Source organism: Barbatula barbatula, assembly GCF_947034865.1.
Source record: "Barbatula barbatula genome assembly, chromosome: 12".
NCBI classification, from domain to species: domain Eukaryota; kingdom Metazoa; phylum Chordata; class Actinopteri; order Cypriniformes; family Nemacheilidae; genus Barbatula; species Barbatula barbatula.
This window is the reverse complement of record NC_136775.1, coordinates 12,981,062-13,007,402: the sequence shown is the minus strand read 5'-3', so window position 1 is coordinate 13,007,402 and position 26,341 is coordinate 12,981,062. Positions and strand designations below refer to the sequence as shown.

Here is a 26,341-nt window from a genome sequence, read left to right as displayed (position 1 = left end):
GAGAAACTACAGTTTGACCTGATATAACTCATACAACATTATCTACAACAGTAGAAGTACTAAACAAAATGTTATCTTTTTTTTTTTTTTTACTTTCTTACCTCAGAATTAGATTTTCTGCTGTAGCTTCAGGAGAGATAGCAGCACAGACTGAAAAATCTCCATGTGGGATCATAAAGGAAGCCTTATTTAACTGAAATGGTCACATGACTCCTATCGTATCCCCGATTCGTGGAATTGGTAGTGTTACAACTCTCCCCGTGTTACAACTATACCCGGTCTCCCCTACACAGCGCTGATATTAATGCGGGAATTTATATAATCATTGGAACGAAATTACTTGAAATCCTACGTGAAAAACGTCTGGAGTGTTTACTTCGGGGGAAAACACATGAGTTGTCTGTCCTGTTACGTTGTAAAAAAGTTGAAACAATGAAGGAGCCTATTCCTGACCCTCGAGTGGAACCGGTTGTGTTGACCTGGCGTGGATGTCGGTGGTATCTGTTTGACCAGTCCCCCAATCTCTCTCAGTCACTGACTTAATGACGAACACATTTCGTTTTGTTAAGGAAAAGATTAAATGATCCGCGTGCTGCACGGACTCTGAGTGGTAAAACAACGTTCATATATCGGACAGACAGAGAAGAGAGATCCAGCCTATACTGTACGATAAAGGTAAACATTCAAGCTTGCAAACATTGTTTTGAATAATCGGGAACATGGTGGTATCCGTCAGCTTATTTTCGGACAGGTTTGCTGTATTTTATCTGACACGGTGTTTTAAAAGTGTTGACTAATGTGCTTTTGTTTCGCACCCGTTAGGTGGCAGCTACGCAGTTTTGATGATGTTGGGTCAGGACAGGATATGGACCACGGATCAATCTCGAAATATCATCGAGGTATAATCATGCTAAATAAACTTCTGAAAATTCAGTGTAGTCCAAACAATGTTCGGCATGATCACTGATAATAAAGAATCAATAAACAAAATCCGATTTTTCTGAAACTTTGTTGAACATGATAGCTACAGAGTTAAATGCATCCTAAATAGCAGTAAGGTCTCTCAGATGCTATTATGCTCCCTCTTTGCCCGTTTAGCTTTATGCATCATCTATTTTTCTCTTTGCATCACCTTACTGTCCACGTCTCCTCCCTCCTTCCCAGGTTCAGCTAGTAGTATAAATACTGATGTCAGACACTTGCCTTTCTATTGTTCCCTGACAAAATAAAACAAACATGTTATACATGACTAACAAAAAAAACATAACACTGGAATAAATTTTTTAGAATTGAAGGTAGGTTAATAGCATTGCTTTTATTGGGACAAGTGTTTACCGGTGATTTTAATGTTTATTAGATAGTAAGTTAAGGTTGTTTTTACAGTAATGTTGACTTTGTATAAGTGTATATAAATACATATTTTATGTAATTTTGAACTGAATTTTCTTCTTGTCAGTCTTTTTGGTCTGACATTCCTCCAGAGACCATGACACCCGCCATCTCCAGAACCGCTGCAGGGGAGATAAACCATTGGTGGAGCCAGATGAAATTTCGCCTTCAGCACAGGAAGGGATGGAATGAAATGTTAGATGAGACCTTTTTCATGCAGAGCAAGAGGTATGATACATATATGTAATAGTCTGTTTTGATATATTCATGCACAATTTTATTTTTAATTAAGCTGAAAATGTTTAGATTTGCTTTGTTTAAAAGGGTTAACAAGTAGGAATAATGGTGCAAAAAGTGTTTCCATTGGCTTTCCACCCAAAGCAACACATAGTACTGAAACATCTGCTCTAAGTAATAAAGTAAAGAACGATTTTACATTTTATTTGTTAAACATGTAATGTTATGTAGTGAAAATGGCACCTTTTGATTTAGAGAATTAGAAAAGACCAAAAAATAAAAGGCAATGATGTAATAAATATGTGATGGCTCCACTCATCTCCATTTGCTCTGAAAATCTATTTTTTTTGTTCTTTAGAGAAAATGACATTCCCCTTTTTTCTGCAACCAAGGAAGATAATGCAGCATGTATAAAGAAACTTCTAGATTGTGCATCTACAAATATCTTCGAGAGAGGTAAAAACTGTTTTCCTTCATTGCTGGTGTGATAAAAACAGTGTCACACTTGATCTGGATCTGACACTGGGTGTGTGTACCAGGTGAGCTCGGAGAGACGGCTTTGCACGTGGCTGTGTTGAATGATAATTTCAAAGCGGCTGTGGCATTAATGGATGGAGCACCAGAGCTCATTAATGAACCTATGACATCTGAACTTTACCAAGGTGAAGTCATTAAAAAAATAATTTAATATGACTGTTATTAACGCGAGAATATATCATGGGTGTGTTAATGCTGTGATTGACAGGTCTAACTGCCCTCCACATTGCTGCGGTTAATCAGAATGTCAACTTGGTCCGGGAGTTAATAGCTAGAGGGGGTGACGTGGCGACACCCAGGGTCACCGGCTTGTACTTCCGCAAAAGAAGAGGAGGTCTTCTGTACTTTGGTGAGATGGTGGAGTTTTGTGCGGCTGTAATTGATCAAAAAGCGATACAAATATTAAAAGTATTTTGTGTGGCTGTAGGTGAACACATCCTGGCGTTTGCAAGCTGTGTGGGTAATGAAGAAATCATCTCAATGCTGATAAAAGCCGGGGCCAATGTTCGGGCTCAGGATTCCATGGGTAAAGGAAAATAAAACTATTGAATTAACTCATTAATAATTTTGTCAAACAAAATGAAACATTCTCTCTGTCTCTCTTGAACAGGTAATACAGCCCTGCATTTGTTAGTGTTGCAACCCAGTAAAACAACGGCATGTCAGATTTTTGATATCCTGATGGCGCGAGATGCAGAGCTAGACCCCACCATCCCTCTAGAAATGATTCCCAACTACAGAGGCCTCACACCTTTCAAACTCGCTGCTAAGGAGGGCAACCTTGTGGTGAGAGCGCAAGACGTTTTATATCTCATCCAAAAGCACTGACTGAAGTGACATCTATTCTGTTCTAGAACTGCACAGTAACATTGATGCTATAAGAGGGAAGTTCAGCCAAAAATCGACTTTGTGTGATCTTTTACTCACCCGCATGACATTAAACATGTTAAAAGAACTTTCGGCATCTTCGGAGCACAAATAAAGATATTTAGGTGACATCCGAGAGATTTCCTGTCCTCCTCATAGACATGATTTGCCAAGGTCCAGAAAAGTACTGAAGACATTGTTAAATTGGTCCATCCGTGCATAGTGGCTCAGTTGAATTTTCTTTTTACATTAATTTACAGTCATGCATTTGGAAGACGCTTTTATCCAAAGCGACTTACATTGCATTATATACATTTGTTTCCAAGTATGTGCAATCCCCTGGGATCGAACCCAAGACATTGCTCTTTCCACTGAGCTACAGGAAGCTACAGGAAAGCACTTTTCCACGTTGTGAGTCAGAGGGGTCCAATATCGGCAAGCCCCATGAGGCGTTCGGCACACAAACCTAATACGCAACTGAGCCAATTTAACAATGTCTTTCGTACTTTTCTGAACCTTGGCAAAAACTGACACCATGATGTCTATGAGGAGGCCTGGAAATCCCAACATCTTTATTTGTGCTCCGAAGATGCCGAAAGTTCTTTAAAAATGTTCAACATCATGTGGGTGAGTAAAAAATCACACAAAGCAAATTTTATTTAATGCTATGCAGGTATTCCAGCATTTGGTTAACCGCAGACGGGTTATTCAGTGGAGTCTGGGACCATTGTCATCCAACCTTTATGACCTGACTGAGATTGATTCCAGAGTGGATGACCTCTCCGTGCTTGAGATTATTGTCAGCAGTCAGAAGAGAGAGGTGTGTATATGTGAAAGATATCAAACAAGGCCTGAAAATAGTTTTAGCCAATGCTTATCTCTTTAACACATCTCATTCTTTTCTGTTTTAGGCCAGGAGAATTCTCGAGCTGACTCCAGTACGTCAGCTTGTCAGTCTGAAGTGGAATCTTTACGGGAAACATTACTTCAGGTGCGGTAGCATCACAGGCGATACAAATACCACGCAGAACAAAGTTTTTTCACAATTTGAAAAAGAAATCAATCTTTAAAAACGGCTTTCACAATTTTTGATTTTTTATCAAATTATCTTGGTTAAAACAATGCATGATACACAACAATATCTATTTATATTTATCTTTTATTTATTTATTATTAATAATAAATAAATTATGCTATCACTTACATTCATCTTTAATTTAGTTTAGTTTGTGTTTTCTCTTTTTTTTGGACTCTCAAAATGCAATTGCGAGGAAGTGGGAAGAGCATTTGTAACTATTGTGACACCCCTAATTTTAAAGTTAAATATAAAATAAATAGCTTGGTATTCTAACTGGTTTTAATTAACATATTTTATTCAGCTGACTGTTTGATGGATTCATAATCTTTGATGGCTTCATATTTAGATTTTATCCGACAACACATCACTGCAATAGCAGTGTGCAGTTACATGATATTTAACAGTATGTTATTTGATTATTTATTATGTATTTAAAGGTGCTGTGTGTAGTTTTTTATATAACTATGTCTTCAGAGGTTACGTTATGTTTTTATTACCTTAGAACTATTTCTATCTACACACTGTCATTATCCTGCCTTCTCGTGTCTTGATTTCCTAGTCTAATGGCAGGATCATGACAGGGTCACGTGTTTTGTGTGAAGAGAAACATATTATTGTCAGTCATGACATAATATGCGTTCTCTCTGGTCTCGTCTCTGGCCCCGCCCCTGTCATTTGCTCCTTGGCTTCCTCTGAGTGTTTGAGTGCCCACACCTGTCCCTTGTTAATCATGCCTTGTTAGTTTCCCCTATTTAATGCCCTCGTGTCTATTGTCTTGTGCTTGTTCATTGTACATGTTTCCTGCCTTGTGTTCACAGTTACCTTTTTTGTGGTCTTGATAACCTGTATGTGTATATTGAAGTACCTTGTTAATTGTTCCAGTTTTGGTTATTTTTACCCCCTTATGGGAAGTGTTTGTATTCAGTTTTGTATCTTAGTTTTTTTTGTGCTTTCACCCATCGTGGATGTTTTTGCTTTTGTTTGTTTATTAAAGTCTTGTTAACCCCTTCATTGCTGGCTGATACAAAATATCTAAATGAACAAATTGCTCTACAGAGTACATTTCGTAAATACATATTAGCCCTGTGTCAGCCACTGTAGTGCTTCGAAGGGGAGGGATGGAGTGAGCCTTTGGTTGCAGTTTGCATCCTCACCGCTAGATCCCTCTAAATTTATTAAAGTGGACCTCAAATACGGTTTATTATATTAAAGCATTATTTTTTCAGTTGAAGTTATCATTTTTGACATGCAATTTCATTTTTTTCTATTGATCTGTTCCTAGGTTGTTGATGCTGGTGTATCTGCTGTACATTAGCATATTTACTCTGTGTTGTGTATACCGCCCCCTAAAGGATCTTCCCGAGAATTACACAAAAGCAGACAACGACAGAACCACAAGAATGCAAAAAAACTTAAAGGTGTGTGTGACAGCACAGTTTAAATATATGTATTATACATTATTTTGTTTACTTTGTTTTTGCAAATACTAATTTTTTTCTGTGTGTATTTAGGAAAGTTATCAGACATATGCAGATCACATGCGTTTAATTGGAGAGATTATCAGTGTCATAGGAGCCCTTATAATTCTACTTTTAGAGGTCAGCATTATTTTTTTTTTAAAGTTATACTCGTTCTGGCTTTATAAACAACCTACTTTGGTCAAATCTCATTTGTTATTATTTTCAGATTCCTAGTATTTTGCGAGTCGGGGCTAAACGCTACTTTGGCCAAAGCGCCCTCGGAGGACCCTTCCATGTCACTTTGTAAGTTCATCTGCTTTAATACAAACCAAGTTAAATGGGTTTGTATGCATTCACACTCTGTTGTACCACATATCTCATGGCAGGATTAGCTATGCAGGTTTGGTTACAATTCTGTGCGTTCAGAGGGTGAGCGGAATGGCCGGAGAGGATGTGCTGATGGCTTTGTCTCTGGTTCTTGGCTGGTCCAACATGATGTACTTTGCCAGAGGTTTTGAGATGTTGGGTCCCTATGTCATTGTTATTCAAAAGGTGGGGTGATTGGCAGACAGCACTATACTTGTTTGTTTTTGTACTCCATTACAGCCTAACATGTTTGTTTTTGTAGACAATGTTTGGAGATTTGACAAAGTTCATGTGGTTGACCCTCATTTTTCTCATTGGATTTTCCACTGGTAAGTTAGATTACACTTGCAGTAAGAAATATGAATATGCAAATATTTAATTAAAATGTTGGTCAGGATTGTGCTTACACACTCGTCTCTGTTTTGCTCAGCCTTGTGGATGGTGTACATGACTCAAGACCCTGGTGCTTTACCAGCATACCGCTCTTTCCCCATCACCATATTCTCCCAGTTTGAGCTAAGCATCGGCCTGATAGACCTGCCTGTGGACCACACTATCTACATCCATCCGGTCGTGCACTGCCTCCATGTGGGCTTCAGTGTGGTCTCTTATGTCCTCCTGTTCAACCTCCTGATCGCCATGATGAGCGACACACAGTGGAGGGTCACACAGGAACGTGATGAACTCTGGAGGGTCCAGGTTAGTTGTGTATATAATTTTCTTTACACATTTTTTGCAGCCATCGTTCCGGAACAGTGGAGAAATAGTATACGGACGAACCAGAGACTTTGGAAGTAAAACCTGTTTTCACTGTTTATAGGTGGTGGCCACTACTCTGATGCTTGAAAGAAGACTTTCACTGCATCTGTGGCCAAGGCTGGGTGTCTGCGGTCTGTCTTATGGCCTTGGTGAACGCTGGTACCTCCGGTAAGGACTTGCTATACGCACAGATCTAATTTTTTTTAAAGCATAAGTGAGCACAGAGTTTTGATCATGTATGTTCTTACGATTCCAGGGTGGAGGATCGCAATGACCCGTTGGCGCAAAAGATGAGACGTTATATCAATGCATTCTCAAGGGATGAAGAAACCGGCAAGAAAGAGGAAAATGGGAAGGGTATTACCACAAATGATCCATTGCCAACGAAGTTTACTGAGGAGCACCAGCCCTTGGCCAAAAGGAGACCACTAAGATGTTGGCATATTATTCGTCAGAGTATAGAATGTGAAAAGGAAGAAAGTGTGGATTTCCCAGATGTGAAGTTTGTCTGAAAACAGGTCAAAAATGACCATTCTGTGATCATTTATTCACCCTCTTGTCATGTCAAACGTGTATGACTTCTTTCTCCTGCAGAAAACAAAGTAATGGGTACTGCCGTTGTTATCAACATTGTTCAAAATATCATCTTTTGTGTTCTGCACAAAAACGAAAGTCAGGGGTGTAGCATCTGGGTATGTTAATATGGCGGCCGCATCAAAGTTTTATTCGTCTGATACTGTATAAAATAACTAGATGACCGATCTCAGTATGTGTCAATATTTTCAACAGAATGAGGAAAATATTTTAAAATGGCTAAGTCTAACACATGTTTTATAATTAAGTATGTACGGTTGGTGTGGTAGAGGGTCATTATTATCCCAATAAGTTGGCATCCATTTAATACATATTCATTTACACTCTATTACTATTGTATAATGTACAATATTACTTTTTTTACCTTGATTTGTCGAAATGTAATAACATTTCAAATATCGCATGTAAAAACACGTGCAAAACCCTGGCTGTCACTTTTCCGTCTTTCTGGCACTTGTGAGTTTGCGCTCCCTTGGGGTCTGCTGGTATTTGAGCATGATTGATGCACGTCAACATCTAAATAACCAACCTGAGTAAACAACTGCTGTGCAGTAATGCGCAACGCGGTCGCGAACAGACAAAGTTTTTTGATTATGGGCCCCAACCTGACTTGCTACGCCACTGGCGAAACTCATACAGGTCTACAATGACAAGAGGGTGAGTAAATGATGACAAAAGTTTCATTTTTTGGTGAATGAGCACAAAGTAATTAAATGTTGATGTAGTGTGTAAATTCCAGTTAACTTATTTTGAATTATTTGAGTGTTATTTAAATATATAGAATCTGTACTTTGTGGACAAACTTGAACTGTGAGATCAGTAGAAGCTTGATTAATCAATACAAGTGACATTTTTCAATGAGAACAATGTACAACATTTATTTTAGTAAAATGAAAAGATTTAGTTACAAAGGGTTTTTTACTAATTATCGGTATAATTAAAATGGATTAAATTCTAATAGTGACAAATAAACTCTCATAATAAACTAATTTCTAAAAAGTTTTTCTCTGCTCAGTGTATGTAATAAATGTAATTAAAAAAACTTTGAAAAAAGCTGTATTAATTGTGTGTTAGCCTGCTTTACTCTCCCTTATGACAAGACTTAAGAAAAAGAGATTTGTATTTTTAAGATGAGTTCTGACATAAAAGTGATGCATGCAATTTCTGAGATCGCTAGTATAGGTAAGCAACTCTTAAGTTCTGCTTATCTGACAGATGTACTGTAAATACAATGAGCAGATAGATTGGTGCCAGCTCTGTCCAGGTGCTTCATTTGCTGCCAGGAGACCACACTCCCCATCTGAAAAACTTTTTCCCCAATATCTGTGCATACAAAAGAAGAGTTATCTGCAAAACTAAATCTAAAAAAATATTTTCATAATTTTATGAATGTGATTTACATTACACTTACACTACAAACACAGATTGAAACAGCAATAAATACCACCACACCCACCTCACTGTCAATGCAGTGTTGTTATTCCATATCCATTGATTTGTGCCCACTTGATTGAGCCCAATCCAATAGAACATATTCCCATTTGTAGTCAGATAGCCCTGCACAGATGATATTTTGAGGAAAGGTAAAGATATAATCAAATGACTTAATATGACAAACACTCCTTTTGGAGTTAACCGACCTGCAAACGTTCATTAATAACGATGGCAAGATCTCCTCCCCTTCTCTGACACTCTTTTCTGCTTTCGTGCCAAGAGAGGCGGTCTTTAGAAAAGAAATAACAAGAGTTCTCGAACTTCGACCAGCCCTTGTCACAGTCATTGCTGCACGAACACTCTGCGCACAAACAGTTTACATACATATAAATTTGCAGCAATTTACATACTGTAACCAAAACACAGCTGCAACATTTTAAATGATGTGTGTCTATTCACAGTAAACTCACGGCTCGCATGAAACAATGACTGTTGGTAGATATCTTGGCATTTCTTTAGGTTGCATTCCTGCTGGTCTGTCTCAGTCGGATCTGCAGTCTGACATGACTGCTTCCCAGTCACTATTCACAACATGCAGCATAGGGTTACCATACAGTTAGCCTATACAAATATTTTTTCAAAGACCCAATAACCTTTCTGTTTTACAAAAGGTTATTTGTGGCAAAAATCTTCTTCTTCGGAATAAAAAAGGTAAGAAAGATATTATTTTAAAGAACTGCATGGTTCTTTGTGGAACCAAAAATTGTTCTTGTATTAGGCATCGCTGAACCTTTTTAATGTTAATCAAGGTAACAAAATGTGTTGTCCTGTAAATAACCCAGAGATGTGTCCAATAACGGAACGGAACTGAACTGAACCCAACACAACCGTTTTGGAGTGTACAAAAATGACTTACACTTTACAAACAGCACGAGGACCACCATCAGCAACAGGACGCAGAAGGCAAAAAGCACCAATGAAATGATGCGGTAAACGCGAACTTTTCGTTGAGTATCTAGCGGAAAACAACATTGAGAAAAGCATTAATATAAAAGCAATAATTATATTGACGCTGCGTCACAACGCAAGATGCGCGATCTCATCATCCACCATCACCTGAAACCGGCTGCTGCTTCGCTTCAGACGAGAGTGCGTAGGCTGTGGCCTTCCCGAAATTGCACAATTTGATGTACATGGTTTTGCCCTGTCCTTGTGTTCAAGTGGACGGATAAGCATACACTGATATAAACGGCGTTGTGGCTTTTCGGACTCGACCGCAGAACGCAGCTCTAAAATGCACGCACACGTGCGCGCTCCCCGAACTCGAACCCGTTGCTGTAGTAACGTAGATATGACGACGTGAAATTCAGCGCTGTAACACAATGCTGGCTCTGTGTTTGTGCGCCTTGAAAAGATAATGACACATCAACAAAAGTCATACCGACCTTGACATTATATCATTTGAAGAGACTAAATATAAAGCTGTTTCTCTGATTTTAGATCGTGAACAATGACCAAGCATTCAATCTGTATTTTTTAACAGATGTAGAAATATAGTTTAGTTTCTCACTGACCACTGCATCAGTACTTTTTGTTTTTGTTCCTCTTTTCGGCCTTTTTTCCACTTGTCCTGTTTTAGACAAAAAAGGCAGCTGTATTGTCACATGTTTATATCATGTGCATTAAATGTAGTTTATTTTTAAAGCAACCTTTATTTCGAACACACGATGTATTTAACTTGATCTCATTATATATTCTTATTCCACGGGGCTGTTGAATGCTTCAATTTGATTGGTTGACAAACGTTGTTTGGTTATGCATTAAGTAGGAATCCGCTTATACGGTTACCGCACCACCAGACCGCGCCCAAATATCAGTGTTTGCGTTTATGTGACAGAAAAGCCAGTGATGATAATATTATTTATTCCTCGTATTGTTTGCATTACAACAGTAAATAAATCACGCAAACTTTTGAAAAAGATAGCGTGGCGGCATATTACCACCTCGGGTTTTGCATTAACTTTCGAATAATTGAACCGCCCGTCGTCAATTGTTCTTTATAAACAGGAGAGCTCTTTTGATGTTGTATGTTTGGAATTAAATATTTTTTATTTTAAATTTTGAACCTCTTCCCCCTCCCATATTCTTTTAGGGTTATTATTGATTTACAAACTCTTTGCGTTATATTATATAGAAAAAGAATTGCACAGACAAATGGCTGGAAAAACGCTTTAAATAAATTAATTCCATCATTTTTTAACACCTGGTGACCATAAACAGACGTAATGAAATATTATTTTAATAAGGATGTCTGAAGCTTGCAATCAAGTTGAAATTGTTTATAATTTTTATCATAATACAGGAATCTTCAATTATATTACATTTCAGTGCAATTTTATGAGATATTAACAGGGCAATGGAGTCTATATTTATCAGCATTTTATTAGTCTGGCATTTGCATATGTTTATCTGATCTGTATGTTACCTTCATTGACTGTGGAACGAGTTGAAGAAGGCACCCCATACATAGCCTCAGATGGATGACTCAGAGTGGTGTATATATTCCCTTCCACCTCTGCAAAATTAGTTTGAAAAGATGCACCTTATTGAAACTGTGGTTAGATATAAACAGACAAGAAAAACGTATGGTCTTTCTTAGGATAATATAAAATGACAATATCATATCGGATGGTATTAATTAAACTATTTTCAACAGTTTTGTATTGATGCACAAATAATTCAGTTTCTCTTGTTGAATACAGATTTGCCATCCAAAAAAAGTGGACTCACTGCTCACAATAATATTGTTTATAACATTTCTTTAAATAAATGTTTGTATATAATTGTTTACCTTTTGTCTCCTTACTCTCCTTACTCTCTTTATTCTCTTCGGCCGTGTTGATCACCTCCAGTTCAACTTCTACTCCTTGTGCACTCTCCATGGCTTTTTTCAGCAAATTCCTGAATTTTCCTGACTAATGATGTTTCTTCAGGCGTGACAAAGTCTTTTATTAAGCTACTGTCTGAACTCAACTGTGATTCTGTAATAATACCTATAAAACAGTAATAGCTGGAAGATTTACATTTGAATCCGCTGACCAGACACCTATTTTTTTTAATAGTGAGATCACACATGATCTTTTCTTTCTCCGCAACTTCCTCATTACACCCTGTGAGTATCCCTCACTTCTGTTTTCACACTGTCAGAATGAATAAAAACCACTTATAATGCCTTATCCTTCAGGAAATCTGTAAATCTCTGCATGATATTGTGCAGGTGCAATTCCCAGTAGGTAAGGCCTGAAAATGTCTAAGTGTAATTTTTTTGCAAGTTATTTTAAAGAAAAGCATCATCGAAATATTCTGTGCTACAACAGGAATACTACATCTTTCAAAAAGCAGCAAATAGTCCACACATTACACATCATAATATGATCAATAAATGATAACATGTATTTATTATATGCACAAAAGTTATTGATAATACTTTACAAAAAGGAAAAATAAGAACAAAAACCTATTTGCATTAAATACAGGTGACAAGCTCCTGGGAGAGAAAGATGAAATTAATACTTTTTTGCTCTGTTGTATTTTTGTTGTACTGATTCTCACTTCTTCTGTTCCCTATCTCTAAATTGGCTCAAGTCACGATAATTGCCTATTATAAATCAGTTTGGTGTAATACATTATAGTTGCCTCCAAATACTGACACACACAAACAACCCTTCAGTCCTTCAACAATGCCATTTAAGGTACAATGTATTGAGCATGGGATAATAGTGGTACATTATAAACACCCTCCCTGTTTTCTTTGTCATCATCTTTCTCTCCCTTCATCCAATTCTTTCATATTCTGTCTCAGGCACCATAAACACTCTCATTACTGTATGTCATGTACAGGAACAGATCCTCCTCATGGTGTTCCTAAAACAGAGACACAGACATTACATTTAGATCAAAGTGGTCAATAACATAAAGGTGAGTTAGATCGTGTTGTTACGCCTATATAGATTAGCATTTTGTTGCAATAACATATTACTGTCGGAGACAAATGCTGCTTGAGTTACCTCATACACTACAGACAGGGGAGAACTGGATGGAGGAAGCGAGTTTTTCACGAAAAAAAAGAGAGCCTCTTCTGGCCTCATGGACACTCTCTGTCTGATCAGAAAGCAGAGCTGACCGACTGGAGGAAGAAGAGAAAGTGTAAAAAGACAAAAAAAATACTCACAACTTAGCAATTTGTAAAGAGTTTAGTTTCTTCCTCAAGAGAGGAATACAAGAATGGGGAAGTATATACGGTCAGGGTTGAGAAATTGAAGAAGACACCCTCATTTGGAAAATAAATTACTGTTAACAGTAAAACACTATAACAGGAAACAATAGTTAGGGACAAGTCATGAGCTGAATTGTTTTGATCAGCAAATTGACAAATGGTAGATTAAAAATAAGTATGCAAATCATAAAGGATTTTCCAATTGACTTCATCTTGAAACTTACTTTTCTGAAACTTCTTGACGTAGACAATATATTAATATAGAGGAATAAAGGGGGTAAATGTAACATAATTAGTCACCTGTAAGGTCTGAAGGAACAAGGTATTTCTTTTTGTCAAGCTCAGGGGCTCGGGACCGTGCAGCTCTCTCCACAATTATCTACAGACAAAAATGTTTTTTTTACCAGAGCAATATATTAGAAGCTTCTAATGAATTAAGTGTCTTATTTTTGGAGCACTGAATCCAAGTACCAAATAATGTATGAAGCTGAAATGTTATTGTTGTTTCCAACCATGAGACTGACCGGAATTTTATCTGGATGTTTTGAGCGGACTCTCTCCCCTTCCGCTCTCCTGACCTCCAGTGGAACACTTCGCTGATACTGGCTAGACATCTAAAAAACAAACACACACATTAACAATCATATCAGCATTTAACAAAAAAAATAGCTTTTAATTTCTATTATGGAGCATAATGTTGTGGCATTGTTTCAACAACCTATGCAATGACATAAGTTAACATTTATTACATTTATGCATTTGGCAGACGGTTTTATCCAAAGCGACTTACATTGCATTATTATATACATTTGTTTCTGACTATGTGTAGTCCCTGGGATTGAACCCATGACCTTGGTGCTGCTAGTGCCGTGCTCAAACCACTGAGCTACAGGAAAGCTATAGTTCTTTCATTGATGACAGGTGAGTGAAAACAGGTATATCAAGTGTTCTCCAGCACATGTCAAAAGCTTTAACTGGGTTTATAAGTCAGGACTCTGTCAGGAGTTAACCAATTCTAATGTCAAAATAAACTGACTTTTTGAATGCTTTCATTGCTTGATGCAGGAAAGTGATTTGCATCTTTTGAAGCCCCACCGTGTCTATACCGGATGTGACAAGAGAGAAGACAATATAGGACCCATTACAATGTTTTATTTTATCCACACTGGATGTGGCGTGAGGCGACACAAAAAAAAAACATTAAGAACAAGGAACTTGTGTCTCGCCGCTCACGTCCGGTGTCGACAGGGTGAAAAAATGAAAAGCTGCAAACTGCTTCAGTTGGGTTAAGAAACAAAGTAATCACTACAACGAGGATCCATTCATATACGTATTCTGAAGCATTACATACATATGTATATGTAATCATATGTGTAAGATTAAAAAATAATTTGTTAAAAAATTAAACTGGAAGTGCTACTGAACCAGTGTTCACATCTTGCAAAGTGGTCTATGCTAAATAACTGAAACAAAAGGTTGTGATCTTTTCAGAACTGCTTTTGTTTACATAAAAGCAGCCATGATGTAATTCAGACATGCCCACCAATCCCACTTGAACACAAATGCCTGTATTGTGAGACACTTCTGTATGATTTACTCTAAGTTAGTGGTGAGTGTGCTAAAGGTGTTTAATGTGGCAGATCACGTGGGTGGTCAAAAAATCGCTTTGGCCAGTAGGGGTCCACTTCTCATAGCCTTTTGTACAATAGGCCTCCCAAACATGCTATACAACATTTCCCCATTTAGACTTACTACTATAAAACTGGTATTGGCCATTGTGTCTGTCTATATAAATATCTATTTTTGTCGTCTTTGGTTTACATTTTAGAAAGTGCTGCAATGCGAAAACATATCTGCTCCCGGCAATCTACCTTATTTCCAAATACTCAGCAAGGGAAACAATCTGCATTTGTTGTCGTCAGAACGTTCATAATAATGTCAGAAAACGGCGCCCATATTAACAGAAAACAACTGATGTCGTCAGGCCGCGAGCTCCCCGCTTCTCCAAATCATGATATGTGATCTGTTTTTCCACATAATACAAAAGTGAACATACGGGGGTAAATTAAGCAGGAATGTCTACATTTCTGAGCCAAAAATACACGATAGACACCACACGACTCGGCAATCGTTGACGGGACTTAACTTACTAACTTAACAGCTACCCCTTGTTGTAAACAAACATAACGTTACCTTAAATTCAATGTATTCAGGGGTGGAGTGGGGTTCTCCTCCTGTCTTTCCCTCTTGGATAACAACTAACGTTAAATGACCGTATCAAAAAAGCAATAAATATTATATTCCTGAAGCGCCTACTATGCTGAAGATGTCGACTGGCCCACTTTTCCCAAACAACAACAAATAGTGTACCGCCTTATTCTGGCGATTTACCAATGAGAAATATTCAAATAGACTGACACCTACAATAACGAATCAGAGGGGAAAGAAGGCGGGATTTAAATGTGCTGATTGCGCTCTATTGAGCGAGAGGGCGCTTTCGCTCATGTGTGGCTAGATCACGAAAACCAATCAGAATACAGACAAAATAGACCAAACCAACTAAGCGAGCGGTGCACTGTAGATGCGTTACGTGTCTGACGTGTCCATATATGGGTTCTGTTACAGATGCATTACTTTTATTTTACCCAGTTTTGTAGTCGTAACAGAGTCTATACTATATACTATATACTATGGCTATACATACATAACATCATAAATGTCGGGTTAACGGATAATGGACTAAATTGGTAATAAACTACTACTGCTACTAATAAAATAAGTAATAGATAGTAGTAATAAATTAATTGATAAATACACATTTTTACACACACTCAAGATGAGTTCATGTTACAAATGTTTTATGGTTCACAGACTGGTTATGTGTGGAATGCTCTGTCGTCCAATGAGGTAGTGCGACCGAGTTTCCGGCTTCACTATCATCGGCCATTTTGTTTGAGGTGTTGACATTGGATCGTTCAGTTTGGAGAACAAGGCGGTATGGGTTTTTAGTGTCTTTCTAATGTCGTCTCGAACCTAGTGTGCTATTCCAGAAAACACTGTAGAATTGTTGATTAGTCATTTTAAAGCGATTTTCTACAAATCATCGTGAGAATTATATTGTATTCGTAGGTTCACGTTTACTTTTTGGACGGGCTAACGAAAGCTAACGTTCTTCGTTAGCTTTTGGCAAAATGGCGGCGAACACAGCACAACAAGCCCCGACACCGAGCTGGTAAGAATCCTACAGTTACAATTTAAATATTAATGTTTAAATCTAATTAAATAGGTCATATACACTTCATGTTGAATTCATTTAATTGTTGCACGGTTGCTTTTGCGAACGAGGTGAAAGTGGGTTTTTAATTTCCATTTACGTCAGCTTTTAACGTCTGCGTATGTAACGTCACTTGTTCGTTTTTTTTAAATAAACATTTCTATACTTTTCCATGAAAGGTCGACGTCGTTAACAACTTAACGCTTAAAGAATACTGTACGACATCAACGTTTATATCGGGAAACTTTGATGTTGCGTTTGCCCTGGTCTGTATAAGGCCCGCGAGCCATATTTTCATTATCTGTGGTCATACCAAAATGATTTATTTATTGGAAATGCAACCGTAGGTGGCACATAACTAACATTTGATTCATAAATTGTGTAATCTATGATAGGTAGGTGCAATAACTTCACGAGTCAATACAGGCATAATTGGATAAGTTGATAATTATCGTCATTCACTGGTCAAACCATAGCCAATCTAGTTAACAGACGATTCCAGAGTTTGTGGGCATGAAGGCATCGTGTAATCTAAACTGGGAAACTTTATAATCCCCAGGCAGTATGGTGCTAATTCTAATGGAGATAACCAGGTCCATGAGAATCCAGAATGGGAGAAAGCCCGACAGGCTCTAGCCTCTATCACTAAAAGTCAGAGTTCTACAAAGACTGCACCAGCTAATCTCGCCAACCAACAGGTAAATTTTAAAATAAAAGCATAAATTAGAATATATTTTACTGGCATAAATGTATTTAAATGCTTGGAAAAATGCTACAAACCAGGCTGGGCGACCAACTCAAACCAGCCGGCATGTAGAGATGGCATCACTCTCCCTTATTCATTGAGTATTATTGATTCTGGTCTTTTATTTCTAGGCCGGGCAGTATCAGACGACAGGTACAGACTCTTCTCCAATGCAGCAACAGCAGCAGTACTATCAACAGTGGTATCAGAGCCAGCAACAGTATACTGGTTATTCATACCCCTATAACTACTACTACCCTATGCCACCGGTAATTTAACATTCATTCTCCTCTATATGCTTGCACCATTCATTTGAATATAGCCCATAACCATTTTAACTAGTTATAATATTAAGGCCCGGTTTCACAGACGAGGCTTAAGGCCCGTCCCTAAAATGAATGTGACCTGTCTTCACTGAATATAATTTACCCAGAAATATCTATAAGTAGTGCTATTGTTTTGTCTCATGATGCACACCAGTAATGTATTCTTCTAAGGCATTTTGATAAAAGCGACATGAATATCTTAATTGAGCTAAGGCATGGTCCTTGCTTAAGCTGTGTCTGTGAAACCGGGCCTAAATGTACGTTTCTTTAAATTGAGTCAATTAGCAGAGGCTTTTATTCAAAGCGAGTTCAGGGAGAAATAAAGCTATGTCATACAGGAGCAAAAATACAATAGGTGCTAATACCAAGTTACTAGTTTTCACACATAGAAGTGTAGAGCTATTTTTTGAGAGACCTCTTTGTGCCTTACAATAATGTATCTTATTTTTTAATAGTATGGTGGAGCGTATCCTCCCGGACATTATGGAGTTCCAGGGGCTTACCAGCAACCTACTACCTCCACTGGACAGGTATGGAATTCTTTCGATGTCAAATACTGCTGGAAATGTATGCCACCCAGTATAGTCTGTGTATGTAAACTCAAAGTCTGTTCATGAAAGTCATGCCACTCGGCGGCCATGTTTGCAACGCCTCTGGGTAGCTATTTACGATCTCCTTCAAAAGTGTAAGGCAGATTTTTCTACAATTGTTGGCAATTGTGTGTAAATCGTTCTGCGATGTCCCATATTGAAACTGAGCATAAAGTGCACGATATCTATCGCCCAGCCATTTCACTTATCCAGTGAACGTGCTTTTTTTGCTATTTTCAGACAGTTTTTTGGTAGCCGAACATTTGGTGCATCCCTAATATGGACTTTACCCGAAATTCATTTTGCTTAAATTGATTGAAAAAAAGGTGATTTTTATTAGTAACTTCAACTACTGCGTATGCGCACAGGCTGGTATGCGCCTAACAAAAGCCACACCCCAGAGAATCATCAGTCTTTATCGATTGAATGGCAAGTCGGGACTTTCTTTGCTAAAGCAGCCTTATTGATTATTGCATTACTCCTCATTTAGTGGTGCATCTTGTTAATACTGTCCCTGGGTATGGCCTTACTGTCCTCTTTCTGTTCTAGCCCCCTGCCATGCCTATGATGGAAGATCAGTCCTCCAGTTATTCCTCCCAAACACAGCCCCCTCCTTCTTCAACCCCTCAGCCTCCCTCCATAAGCTCTACATCCTCTGACCAGAACCCTCCCCCTCCTCCACCCCCTGTACCTCCCCAACCCAATTCCAAGTACCCTCCACCTCCTTCCCAGACCCCCTACAGTCCTAACGGAGCCCTTCCATACAGCCCAACTGATTCAAACCATTTGCGTGGCTACAACGCAGGGCAGATTCGCCCAGCGTACCAGGGTTACCAGGCTTCAGGATATCAGCCCCCCCAGCAGCAGGGTCCAGGTCAATCACCTTACGGAAGTGCTGGAAGGGTGGACGCCAGTAAAAAACCTAACCTTTCCAATATGAATAAAAGTGGCCAGCAGTTGTGGCAGCGCATGAAACGTATGTCCTTTGATGTACTTGAATGTTACTTTACTTAAGAAATTTCACAGCAGTCTTTTAAAATACAATTTCTACTTCGTGAACCTAATTGTGATTTTTTTTTTTTTTAACAGAGGCTCCAGGAGCAGGTGCTTTCAAATTTAATATATCCAAACGTCCATATGTTATGGGCAATCAGAACTTTCCCTTAGGTGACCAGCCCCCAGGACAGACTTTGCCCAACATGATTGCCACAACAACGGCTGGATCTGCGGTTGCAACGGCTACTGTTTCAGCAGGAAATGCCCAAGCTCGGTGAGATTGCTACAATTATCGTTTTGCTTGTTTTACTACCGTGGTCTCATATTGGAATGCTCAAATGTTCTATTGAGTTTACACTAATTATTAACGATAAAACCGTAACTTACCAGTCCCTGTTTACATGCAGTACATTCTTTTAACTCAAGTCTTACATACATGGCATATGAATGGTAAAAATTTAAAGTCAAGAATTTTCCCGTCTTATTAGATATTGAGTGAGTTACGTTCATTTTCTTAACAGTAGTGTACATATCAGATCAGCAGACTAAAGAGACACCTTAACATGACAAATGTGCTTTACAGGCCCTATGTTCTTTAAGTCATGAAGCTTTATTTAAAAAAAAATTAACATTACAACAGTGCAATACACACTCACCTTAATTATTGAATTTCCAAGTTGCTATCCTGCTCAAAATATATGTAAACATTGCAAAAACATCATAAGTTACAGTTACTTCAACAAGCATGTAAACTAAAAACTGGTCTCGGGTCTAAAACAGGTTCTTTTATATCGTCATTTGATTGTACCATGATGTCGGCACGATCACCTCCTGCCGTTGGTTTAGCGTTTTATTTATATAGATCAGTGAAATCACCCCCTTACATTTACAGCCTTCATTGGGGTTAAACTGACTATTTTCTGTAAATGCAGGCCTCAGGACTGGCCACAGGCAATGAAAGAGTATGTGCAGCGCTGCTTTACAGCCTGTGAATCTGAAGAGGATAAGGATCGTACAGAAAAAGTCCTGAAAGAGCTTCTGCAGTCCAGACTACAGGATGGCTCTGCTTATTCCATTGACTGGACTAGAGAACCTCTGCCAGAGTGAGTTGCATTTCAGCATCCGTATCGAGCTGTTAATACATGCATTCTGCTCATTCAGATCAGTTATCCGGTTTTTCTCTCTTCAATCACTGCATTAAATTAGCATTTTTTCTATTTTATTAGTCTCAAGGCCAAGCAGTCACGCTGGGAAACAGTTGCTCAGCGGTCTCAGGACAATGCTGTTGGGCGAGGCGGAGCCACCCGAGGCAGAATTGGGGCCAGGCTGGGTAACTATAGAAATGTATTCTCTCAGAGAAGCCCCTCTTCCAGCTCCTCCCGCTCGTCCCGCTCTTCGTCACCATCTCCCTCCCCTCACAGCCGAAACAGAGACAGGAGTCACCATAATCGCAGGTATTGCAGGTTATCAGATGTGTTTTACCACAATAAAAGATCCATATGAAAATAATATTTTGATTGTAGATACACTAGAGTTCACAAAATAAAATTGGGTTAATTGGAGAATGAGCCGTTATATATGACTGGTGGTTGTTTTTTCCAACAGTGACTCTGGCTCTCAGTCAGACAGCAGCATGACAAATGATCCACGACTCCAGCTGTCCAGGCGGCAACAGAAGGGTGGCCGAGGTCGTGGGGCAGAAAGGGAGCGAGGTAGAGGAGCCGGAGGAGAGAGAGGCAGAGGAAGAGGCAAAGCAAACCGTGGGCGGAGGTGAGATGTCACCTCTTTTACTACATGATTTAATGTCCGATCTTTTATAAGTCCGAAACTTATTCATCCTAGGTTTTAGTAAAACTAATTATTTTTCTTGGGAGTTTTTGTGATGTAATTGTTTTTAAATGACATCATGAATTTTTTGCAACATTTAGGAATATGGAAGAACCCGGCAGTGGTATTGGTAAAAAGCGCAAATGCGGTAATGGAGTTCTAGAGTTTCACGACCCAAATCGTGAAGCCAAGAAGCAGAGCCGGGCTGCACGCTTTAACACCAAACTACGTACTGAGCCCCTGGTATTAAACATTAATTCATATGACCTCCCCAACGGAACCCAAGAGGGTCTCAGCTGGGATGACTGCCCCATTGTCGGCACCAGCCAGGACATCACCAAAAATTACCTGCGCCTCACCTGTGCTCCTGACCCTTCAACTGTCAGACCTGTTCCTGTGAGTGTCTCGTAACTCAAGATATCTTATGACCTAAATCAGTTTTGCGACTTCAGTCTGTTTGATTGATTTTTCTCTGTTTTTTCAGGTATTGCGCAAGTCTCTGATTGCTGTAAAATCTCATTGGAAAGCCAATCAAGATTATTTGTATGCATGTGAACAAATGAAATCAATTCGACAGGACCTTACTGTGAGTAAAATCTGTTAATCGTCTACCTGCCTTTGTTAACTGTTCTTTTCTTATGATGAATTCTTGTGTTCAGGTTCAAGGCGTACGTACAGACTTCACAGTTGAGGTGTATGAGACGCATGCTCGTATCGCTCTTGAAAAGGTATAAAGGTTTCTTCAGTTCTTATGAAATGTGCAACCAAGTTTTTTCTTTTGGATCAACATTGATGCCTTTTAACTGTCATTCCAGGGAGATCACGCAGAGTTTAACCAGTGCCAGACCCAACTGAAGGAGCTATATAAAGACTGCCCTTCAGAAAACGTAGGAGAATTCACAGCCTATAGACTCATCTACTACATCTTTACTAAAAACTCTGGAGGTATGTTCTGCTCAGCCTTATGACTCTTAACCATTAGTTCATTCTTAAATACAGAATGTTTGTAATGTCGTCTTTTTTACGGTAGACCTGACAACTGAGCTTGTGTACCTGACGCCTGAACTTCGCGCTGATCCGTGTGTAGCCCATGCTCTTGGGCTCCGTACTGCCTGGGCGCTTGGAAACTTCCACCGGTTCTTCAAACTTTATCAGAAAGCTCCACGAATGGCCTCTTACCTCATTGAGAAGTTTGTGGAACGAGAAAGGAAGCAAGCTTTGAGGGCCATTCTTAAAACGTGAGTACACGTGTGTGCTTGTAAACATTTGAGGTCATAACGTCTGATATCTAAAAGTTTCTTTTGTGCTTTTTTTCAGGTTCAGGCCCTCTGTGCTGGTGGAGTATGTACAGTCCAGCTTGGCCTTTCCAGATTTAGATTCATGTTTAGAATTTCTAACAGGCCTTGGGGTTACATTCATGCCCTCTGACCCAAGCAAAATAGATTGTAAAGTCAGCTCAGCAGCCACTTTCTAGTATTTAATGCTTCAGAGCTTTTAGACAGATATTAGATAAGGGACCAGATGTCTACACAATAATGAGATGCACTCAGAGCTGATTATATTTATAATAATACTCTGATTTAGTTTTTTAACTCTTGTAGAGTGATGGACTTTCTGATGGATGGACAGTTAACAGAAACACTGATTTAGGTGCCATTTCAAGAACCACTACAGCCCACCCACACAGCCCATGTAGTGTTCACCAATCACAAGTGACCATTGGGAGAATTAGCTTTGCCATTTATCCCTTAAAACATTTAAGAAAAGCAAACACTGCAAAGATCTTTTGGGGTCAGCTGAGCTGTTAAACAGAGACAGGTTCAGACACAGGTTCTCCCCACATCACAGACCTGGAAACATTTTTAAGCTAACAGTGTTGTGTATTCATGTTTCTCTCCTCTCAAGCAAACAGCCACAGAGCTCAAGACCAGAAACGGCATGGTTAAAGAAGAAGATTGAATATAAAGTCGTTGAGCACAAGTACACAATGTGTGAAGACAAAGGTAGAAGCTGCAAGATCTCCGTCCCAGAACAACCTTGGTTCATGTTTGATGGACTTTGCAAAGTTAGCTATGCTATAAGCAAGAAGAGGATGGTTTGTATGCTCTTTCTCTTTACCCGAGATGTCTTCAGTAAGTCAGTGGAGGTGCTCTGTTAGCTTTCCTGCATCCCTCATCTATGTAATCCTCATATCCTGTCAGATTTGGACTGAGATTTAACAAGATGATCCCGTCAAGAGATTTAAATCTGCCTTAAACCATCATTCACATCTCTATCCGGCACACGACACAGCATCTAAACACCCAAGCATCATTAGGATAGGTTTCCTTGTTTAGTCTTTCCTCATCACCCAAGAACAGCAACTCCGTGCAGTTGGCTGCAACAAGTCAGTGACTCACAACCTTTCACTCCATCCCTTCTGAAATCTGAATAGGGCCCGTTTTATACCGTCCAGGACCACACAGAGCATGCCTCCTCCACTAAGCTTGACCACCAGCACTGGAGAGCCGAGTCCACTCACCCACCGAGCACAGATCACCCTGCATCCAACTTGCAGTCCTGCAGCCTGACAAAAGCTAGAGCAGTTTCACAGCAAGATGGCGGTTGTCTCCTGTCCAAATGGTGATCTCAACTAGTTACCTAACCCCTGCGTGGCCAGCTTTTGTTCCACTGGGGTTTGGAAATGCATGGGTTTGTATGGCTACATCTCCACGTGATTCAGCAGTGTCCATGTGAAGAATGAGTGTGCATGTATGGGTGGTAAGATGGACTTGATTTCTTGGAGCATCACTCAGCTTTTTTGTGTAGGTGTTACAAGTCAAACATTTTGTTCATGAGTGGAATGTCTTAATCTGGCTGTCATTTTGTCATCTGCATGATCAGCAATTTGAAGTATTAGTGACACAAAATTATACAAGACCTTTGTACAGTAATCCTAATGGATCTGCTCAGTTCATTTTTTACGGTGCACTCTTAAAGCAAAGATTTTTACTGTTTATTTGTACAAAAGTCTTGTAAAGAGAATTGAAAGCTCCTATTAGATCTTAACACGTTTGCAGTCATCACACAAATATTACTTTGGCAAATGAGTTACGAGTCTTTTGGCTTTTCTTATATAAGAAATTTGTTAATGTGGTTATTGAATGTCCAACCAACATAGATCGGGCTTGGGTCTGAAATGTGTGTGATTATGATGATTTGCTCAGGGCGGCTATAAAAGCTAAAGCAGGATGCATCCCTGACACCTCATAGGTGACTTATGTACATATGTTGAATGTAAATAACTTTGAGCGTGAGAAGATTATTTCCCTTGTAGTACTTTTTGTTTAATTATTGGTTTTGTTTGTACCATGGTAAGTGGCGTTTTGGACTACAGAAATGTTGATGGCAGTTTTTAAAAATAACTTCTTGGCTAGTGACAATTGGTATGCAGTTTGGTGAGAGTGAGTGATTGTTATGAAATGTTATTTCATGTCTTGTCTAGCGGAGCAAAATAATTCTGATTGGTTTTATAATTGAACAGGAAAAAAAACATTTTCATATGAGTCAGGCATTTTGTGAATTTAGATCTAAATGCCAAATCTTTCTCTTGTTGATCATAACCAACTAGTGCTTAGAAGACTTATTGGTTTCATTTTAGCTCAGCTACCTTTATCAAACCTATCAAACTTTGTTTTCAACAAGCATCGTTCTTCCCCTCAGCTTTCTTGCTATAGTCATGTCTTTAACAAAAATAGATGTGTATATTAAAAGTATTCACACAACAAAAGAAAGATTTGGTCCACAAGTTAAGATACTGTCTTTTTGTGTTGCCCGACTGCGCAAGAAACGAATTGATCTTTCTGATGTGATTTTGAGGTTAAATTAATATTTTTGTAAGTTGAAGTTTGGAGCAATTTTTGAAACAGTTTAGCTTACCCCCTATGTTTTTGTTCATTTTGAATACTTTAGAGCTTTGTTTGATTAGGGCACTTGTATTTGTAAATGAACCAATTGTAATGACATTTCTGGTTGTTTTATACAATGACATTGATTCTGTTCTCCTCTCCTTCTCAATCTTATATTTCAACCCCTCCCAACCCCTGTCCCTTATTACCAGATCTCTCTCTCTCTCTTCTTGCAGTCCTGCACAATTGGAGCAAAGCAAGAGATGAACAGATGAGGGCAAAACTTATCCAGAGACATACTGGAAACGAGCATTGAGACATCCAGATATCAGCTCACTGAGATTCCTCATTATATCTGTTGTCTAATGCTATGCATGTCAAGGAGAGCTTGGGAATTTCAGTTTGCAATATGTCCCTTGTTACACTTATGTCTTTTTAAACTAAACTCAGCCTTTATTATGAAACATTGCTACATGAACACCATCTCAATGTAGAGTTCGTTTTAGGGTTGTTTAGGGAAGGTATATGTTCAGTTATGTCTTATGTCCATTCTGATTGACTGTTTATTTCCACTAGCTGATTTGTTTTTGACTTTAAGGATTTTTTTTATCTTTCTTTTTGCTGTTAACTGTTTTATATTAGCTTTCTTTTTCTTATATGGACTATATGAATTTCTGATATTGTAAGTTCATATAAAGCTGTAGAATGGCATACTGGACATACCTGGACATATGGATAATTTTTTGGCCATAGACGTTTATATAAACTCAACGTGACACTCGAAAACAAAAGTTGATTTAGCGTTTGTAACATACAAAGAAGTTGCCCATAATGCTTAATGAACTTAGGATTTTAAAGCTAAGATTTGTTCCCAAGCAGTGTTCTCAAATATTGTTAATGTGTTTATTTTTTTCATGAAATGCATCTTTAGCTTGTCTGGTATGCTGTTGTTGTTGTGTATTCTTTTCACAGCAGTATTACTAACAGTGCCATCAGTCTCTCTAAATGTTCCCTGTCCTCTACGCCTAATTTAACTTTTTTCTTTGCATCAGCTTGTTGCTTTTCAGATCATTTTCGCTTGAATTTACATTTGCCCTGTGTGTGTATTGTGCTCTCGCTCAAGTAATTTTGCCTTTAGCTGTTAAATGACTATTTGCTTCGTTTCATAATTCTTTTTTCTGATCTATTCTTTATCAATGTTTCTTTCCTCTCTTCCTCTTTGTGTCACGTTCTATAATGTGATGTGATTGTGGATAGGTTTATATGTGGTCAATGCTTGGCAGTAAGTATTTCCACAGGTCTGTGCTTGTGATTTTTTTTTTTCTTCTTTTACAGCTCAACTCTCAAAGCTCTATTTTCTGCCCTCACTAGAGCTCCAGGTGTTAAATATTGGAGTGTAAGAATATACTGCCATTTGTACATACTGATTTGTACATAATGTACCTACATATCTTAAGAGAATAATAAAGAACCAAAGTGTTACAAAACCCTAGATCGACATGTGTTTTAATGTAGCTGTATCATAGTTGATTAGTTTCTAATATTCTTTAGTGCTGCTTGAGTGATCAAGAAAAAAACAATCATGTGCAATGAACTTAGTATTTAAAAAATATAAATTTTATATATTGAAATATGTTATTACCAATTTAGGTATAAAACGCTGTGATGTATGGTCTTGAATTTAGAATAACTATATTTA

At 38.5% G+C, this 26,341-nt stretch overlaps 4 protein-coding genes across 8 annotated transcripts; 2 read left to right on the top strand and 2 right to left on the bottom strand.

Moving 5' to 3' along the window:
- Positions 1 to 473: 473 nt before the first annotated feature.
- Positions 474 to 8,347, top strand: trpv6 (transient receptor potential cation channel, subfamily V, member 6). 2 transcript variants are annotated; one of them, XM_079469755.1, is made up of 18 exons: positions 474 to 675; positions 823 to 899; positions 1,457 to 1,617; positions 1,985 to 2,082; positions 2,166 to 2,288; positions 2,372 to 2,512; positions 2,591 to 2,689; positions 2,774 to 2,949; positions 3,704 to 3,850; positions 3,942 to 4,021; positions 5,391 to 5,526; positions 5,620 to 5,706; positions 5,795 to 5,871; positions 5,955 to 6,120; positions 6,197 to 6,263; positions 6,365 to 6,633; positions 6,755 to 6,861; positions 6,950 to 8,347. In XM_079469755.1, exons 2-18 carry the CDS (start codon positions 843 to 845, stop codon positions 7,203 to 7,205), a joined length of 2,247 nt encoding a protein of 748 aa, XP_079325881.1. In that variant the 5' UTR covers positions 474 to 675; positions 823 to 842; the 3' UTR covers positions 7,206 to 8,347. The 2 variants fall into 2 exon arrangements, with proteins under 2 accessions (XP_079325881.1, XP_079325882.1); XM_079469756.1 differs by lacking the exons at positions 474 to 675; positions 823 to 899 and adding an exon at positions 1,208 to 1,295.
- Positions 8,143 to 11,856, bottom strand: LOC306901734 (perlucin-like protein). 2 transcript variants are annotated; one of them, XM_079469757.1, is made up of 7 exons: positions 11,573 to 11,856; positions 11,207 to 11,296; positions 9,638 to 9,736; positions 9,192 to 9,302; positions 8,928 to 9,082; positions 8,744 to 8,844; positions 8,143 to 8,610 (listed from the first exon to the last, which is right to left on the bottom strand). In XM_079469757.1, exons 1-7 carry the CDS (start codon positions 11,661 to 11,663, stop codon positions 8,481 to 8,483), a joined length of 777 nt encoding a protein of 258 aa, XP_079325883.1. In that variant the 5' UTR covers positions 11,664 to 11,856; the 3' UTR covers positions 8,143 to 8,480. The 2 variants fall into 2 exon arrangements, with proteins under 2 accessions (XP_079325883.1, XP_079325884.1); XM_079469758.1 differs by lacking the exons at positions 11,207 to 11,296; positions 11,573 to 11,856 and adding an exon at positions 9,838 to 10,327.
- A 294-nt stretch (positions 11,857 to 12,150) lies between these two features.
- Positions 12,151 to 15,378, bottom strand: LOC306901731 (gamma-aminobutyric acid receptor-associated protein-like 1). The gene is made up of 5 exons (XM_079469753.1): positions 15,191 to 15,378; positions 13,522 to 13,611; positions 13,298 to 13,376; positions 12,789 to 12,907; positions 12,151 to 12,645 (listed from the first exon to the last, which is right to left on the bottom strand). The coding sequence occupies exons 2-5, from the start codon at positions 13,609 to 13,611 to the stop codon at positions 12,580 to 12,582; spliced, it is 354 nt and encodes a 117-aa protein (XP_079325879.1). The 5' UTR covers positions 15,191 to 15,378; the 3' UTR covers positions 12,151 to 12,579.
- Positions 15,379 to 15,903: 525 nt separating this feature from the next.
- Positions 15,904 to 26,129, top strand: leng8 (leukocyte receptor cluster (LRC) member 8). Of its 3 annotated transcripts, none has more exons than XR_013787395.1 (17): positions 15,930 to 15,992; positions 16,127 to 16,229; positions 16,831 to 16,969; positions 17,148 to 17,285; positions 17,798 to 17,872; positions 18,482 to 18,908; positions 19,022 to 19,202; positions 19,861 to 20,031; positions 20,155 to 20,382; positions 20,534 to 20,698; positions 20,857 to 21,151; positions 21,240 to 21,341; positions 21,415 to 21,483; positions 21,571 to 21,700; positions 21,786 to 21,993; positions 22,073 to 23,559; positions 24,879 to 26,129. XR_013787395.1 is itself a non-coding variant. In XM_079470133.1 (16 exons), exons 2-16 carry the CDS (start codon positions 16,189 to 16,191, stop codon positions 22,227 to 22,229), a joined length of 2,526 nt encoding a protein of 841 aa, XP_079326259.1. In that variant the 5' UTR covers positions 15,904 to 15,992; positions 16,127 to 16,188; the 3' UTR covers positions 22,230 to 26,129. The 3 variants fall into 3 exon arrangements, 1 of the variants encoding a protein (XP_079326259.1); XR_013787396.1 differs by having other exon boundaries at positions 15,942 to 15,992; positions 22,073 to 23,446; XM_079470133.1 differs by having other exon boundaries at positions 15,904 to 15,992; positions 22,073 to 26,129.
- The last annotated feature ends 212 nt before the right edge of the window (positions 26,130 to 26,341 follow it).

What these genes read in the sequence shown, in the direction of transcription:
- LOC306901731 (XM_079469753.1), bottom strand. Translation starts at nt 13,611, where the DNA reads ATGTCTAGCCAGTATCAGCGAAGTGTTCCACTGGAGGTCAGGAGAGCG. An exon ending in TGTTCCTTCAGACCTTACAG is followed by an intron (nt 12,908 to 13,297) that starts GTGACTAATTAT and finishes TTCTTCCTCCAG; the next exon opens with TCGGTCAGCTCTGCTTTCTG. An exon ending in CCCTGTCTGTAGTGTATGAG is followed by an intron (nt 12,646 to 12,788) that starts GTAACTCAAGCA and finishes TCTCTGTTTTAG; the next exon opens with GAACACCATGAGGAGGATCT.
- trpv6 (XM_079469755.1), top strand. Translation starts at nt 843, where the DNA reads ATGATGTTGGGTCAGGACAGGATATGGACCACGGATCAATCTCGAAAT. An exon ending in CTAAGGAGGGCAACCTTGTG is followed by an intron (nt 2,950 to 3,703) that starts GTGAGAGCGCAA and finishes AATGCTATGCAG; the next exon opens with GTATTCCAGCATTTGGTTAA. An exon ending in ATGAACTCTGGAGGGTCCAG is followed by an intron (nt 6,634 to 6,754) that starts GTTAGTTGTGTA and finishes CACTGTTTATAG; the next exon opens with GTGGTGGCCACTACTCTGAT.
- LOC306901734 (XM_079469757.1), bottom strand. Translation starts at nt 11,663, where the DNA reads ATGGAGAGTGCACAAGGAGTAGAAGTTGAACTGGAGGTGATCAACACG. An exon ending in TCGTTCCACAGTCAATGAAG is followed by an intron (nt 9,737 to 11,206) that starts GTAACATACAGA and finishes GTTTTCCGCTAG; the next exon opens with ATACTCAACGAAAAGTTCGC. An exon ending in GTCATTGTTTCATGCGAGCC is followed by an intron (nt 9,083 to 9,191) that starts GTGAGTTTACTG and finishes GTTTGTGCGCAG; the next exon opens with AGTGTTCGTGCAGCAATGAC.
- leng8 (XM_079470133.1), top strand. Translation starts at nt 16,189, where the DNA reads ATGGCGGCGAACACAGCACAACAAGCCCCGACACCGAGCTG. An exon ending in CTACTACCTCCACTGGACAG is followed by an intron (nt 17,873 to 18,481) that starts GTATGGAATTCT and finishes TTTCTGTTCTAG; the next exon opens with CCCCCTGCCATGCCTATGAT. An exon ending in CTCGTATCGCTCTTGAAAAG is followed by an intron (nt 21,484 to 21,570) that starts GTATAAAGGTTT and finishes CTGTCATTCCAG; the next exon opens with GGAGATCACGCAGAGTTTAA.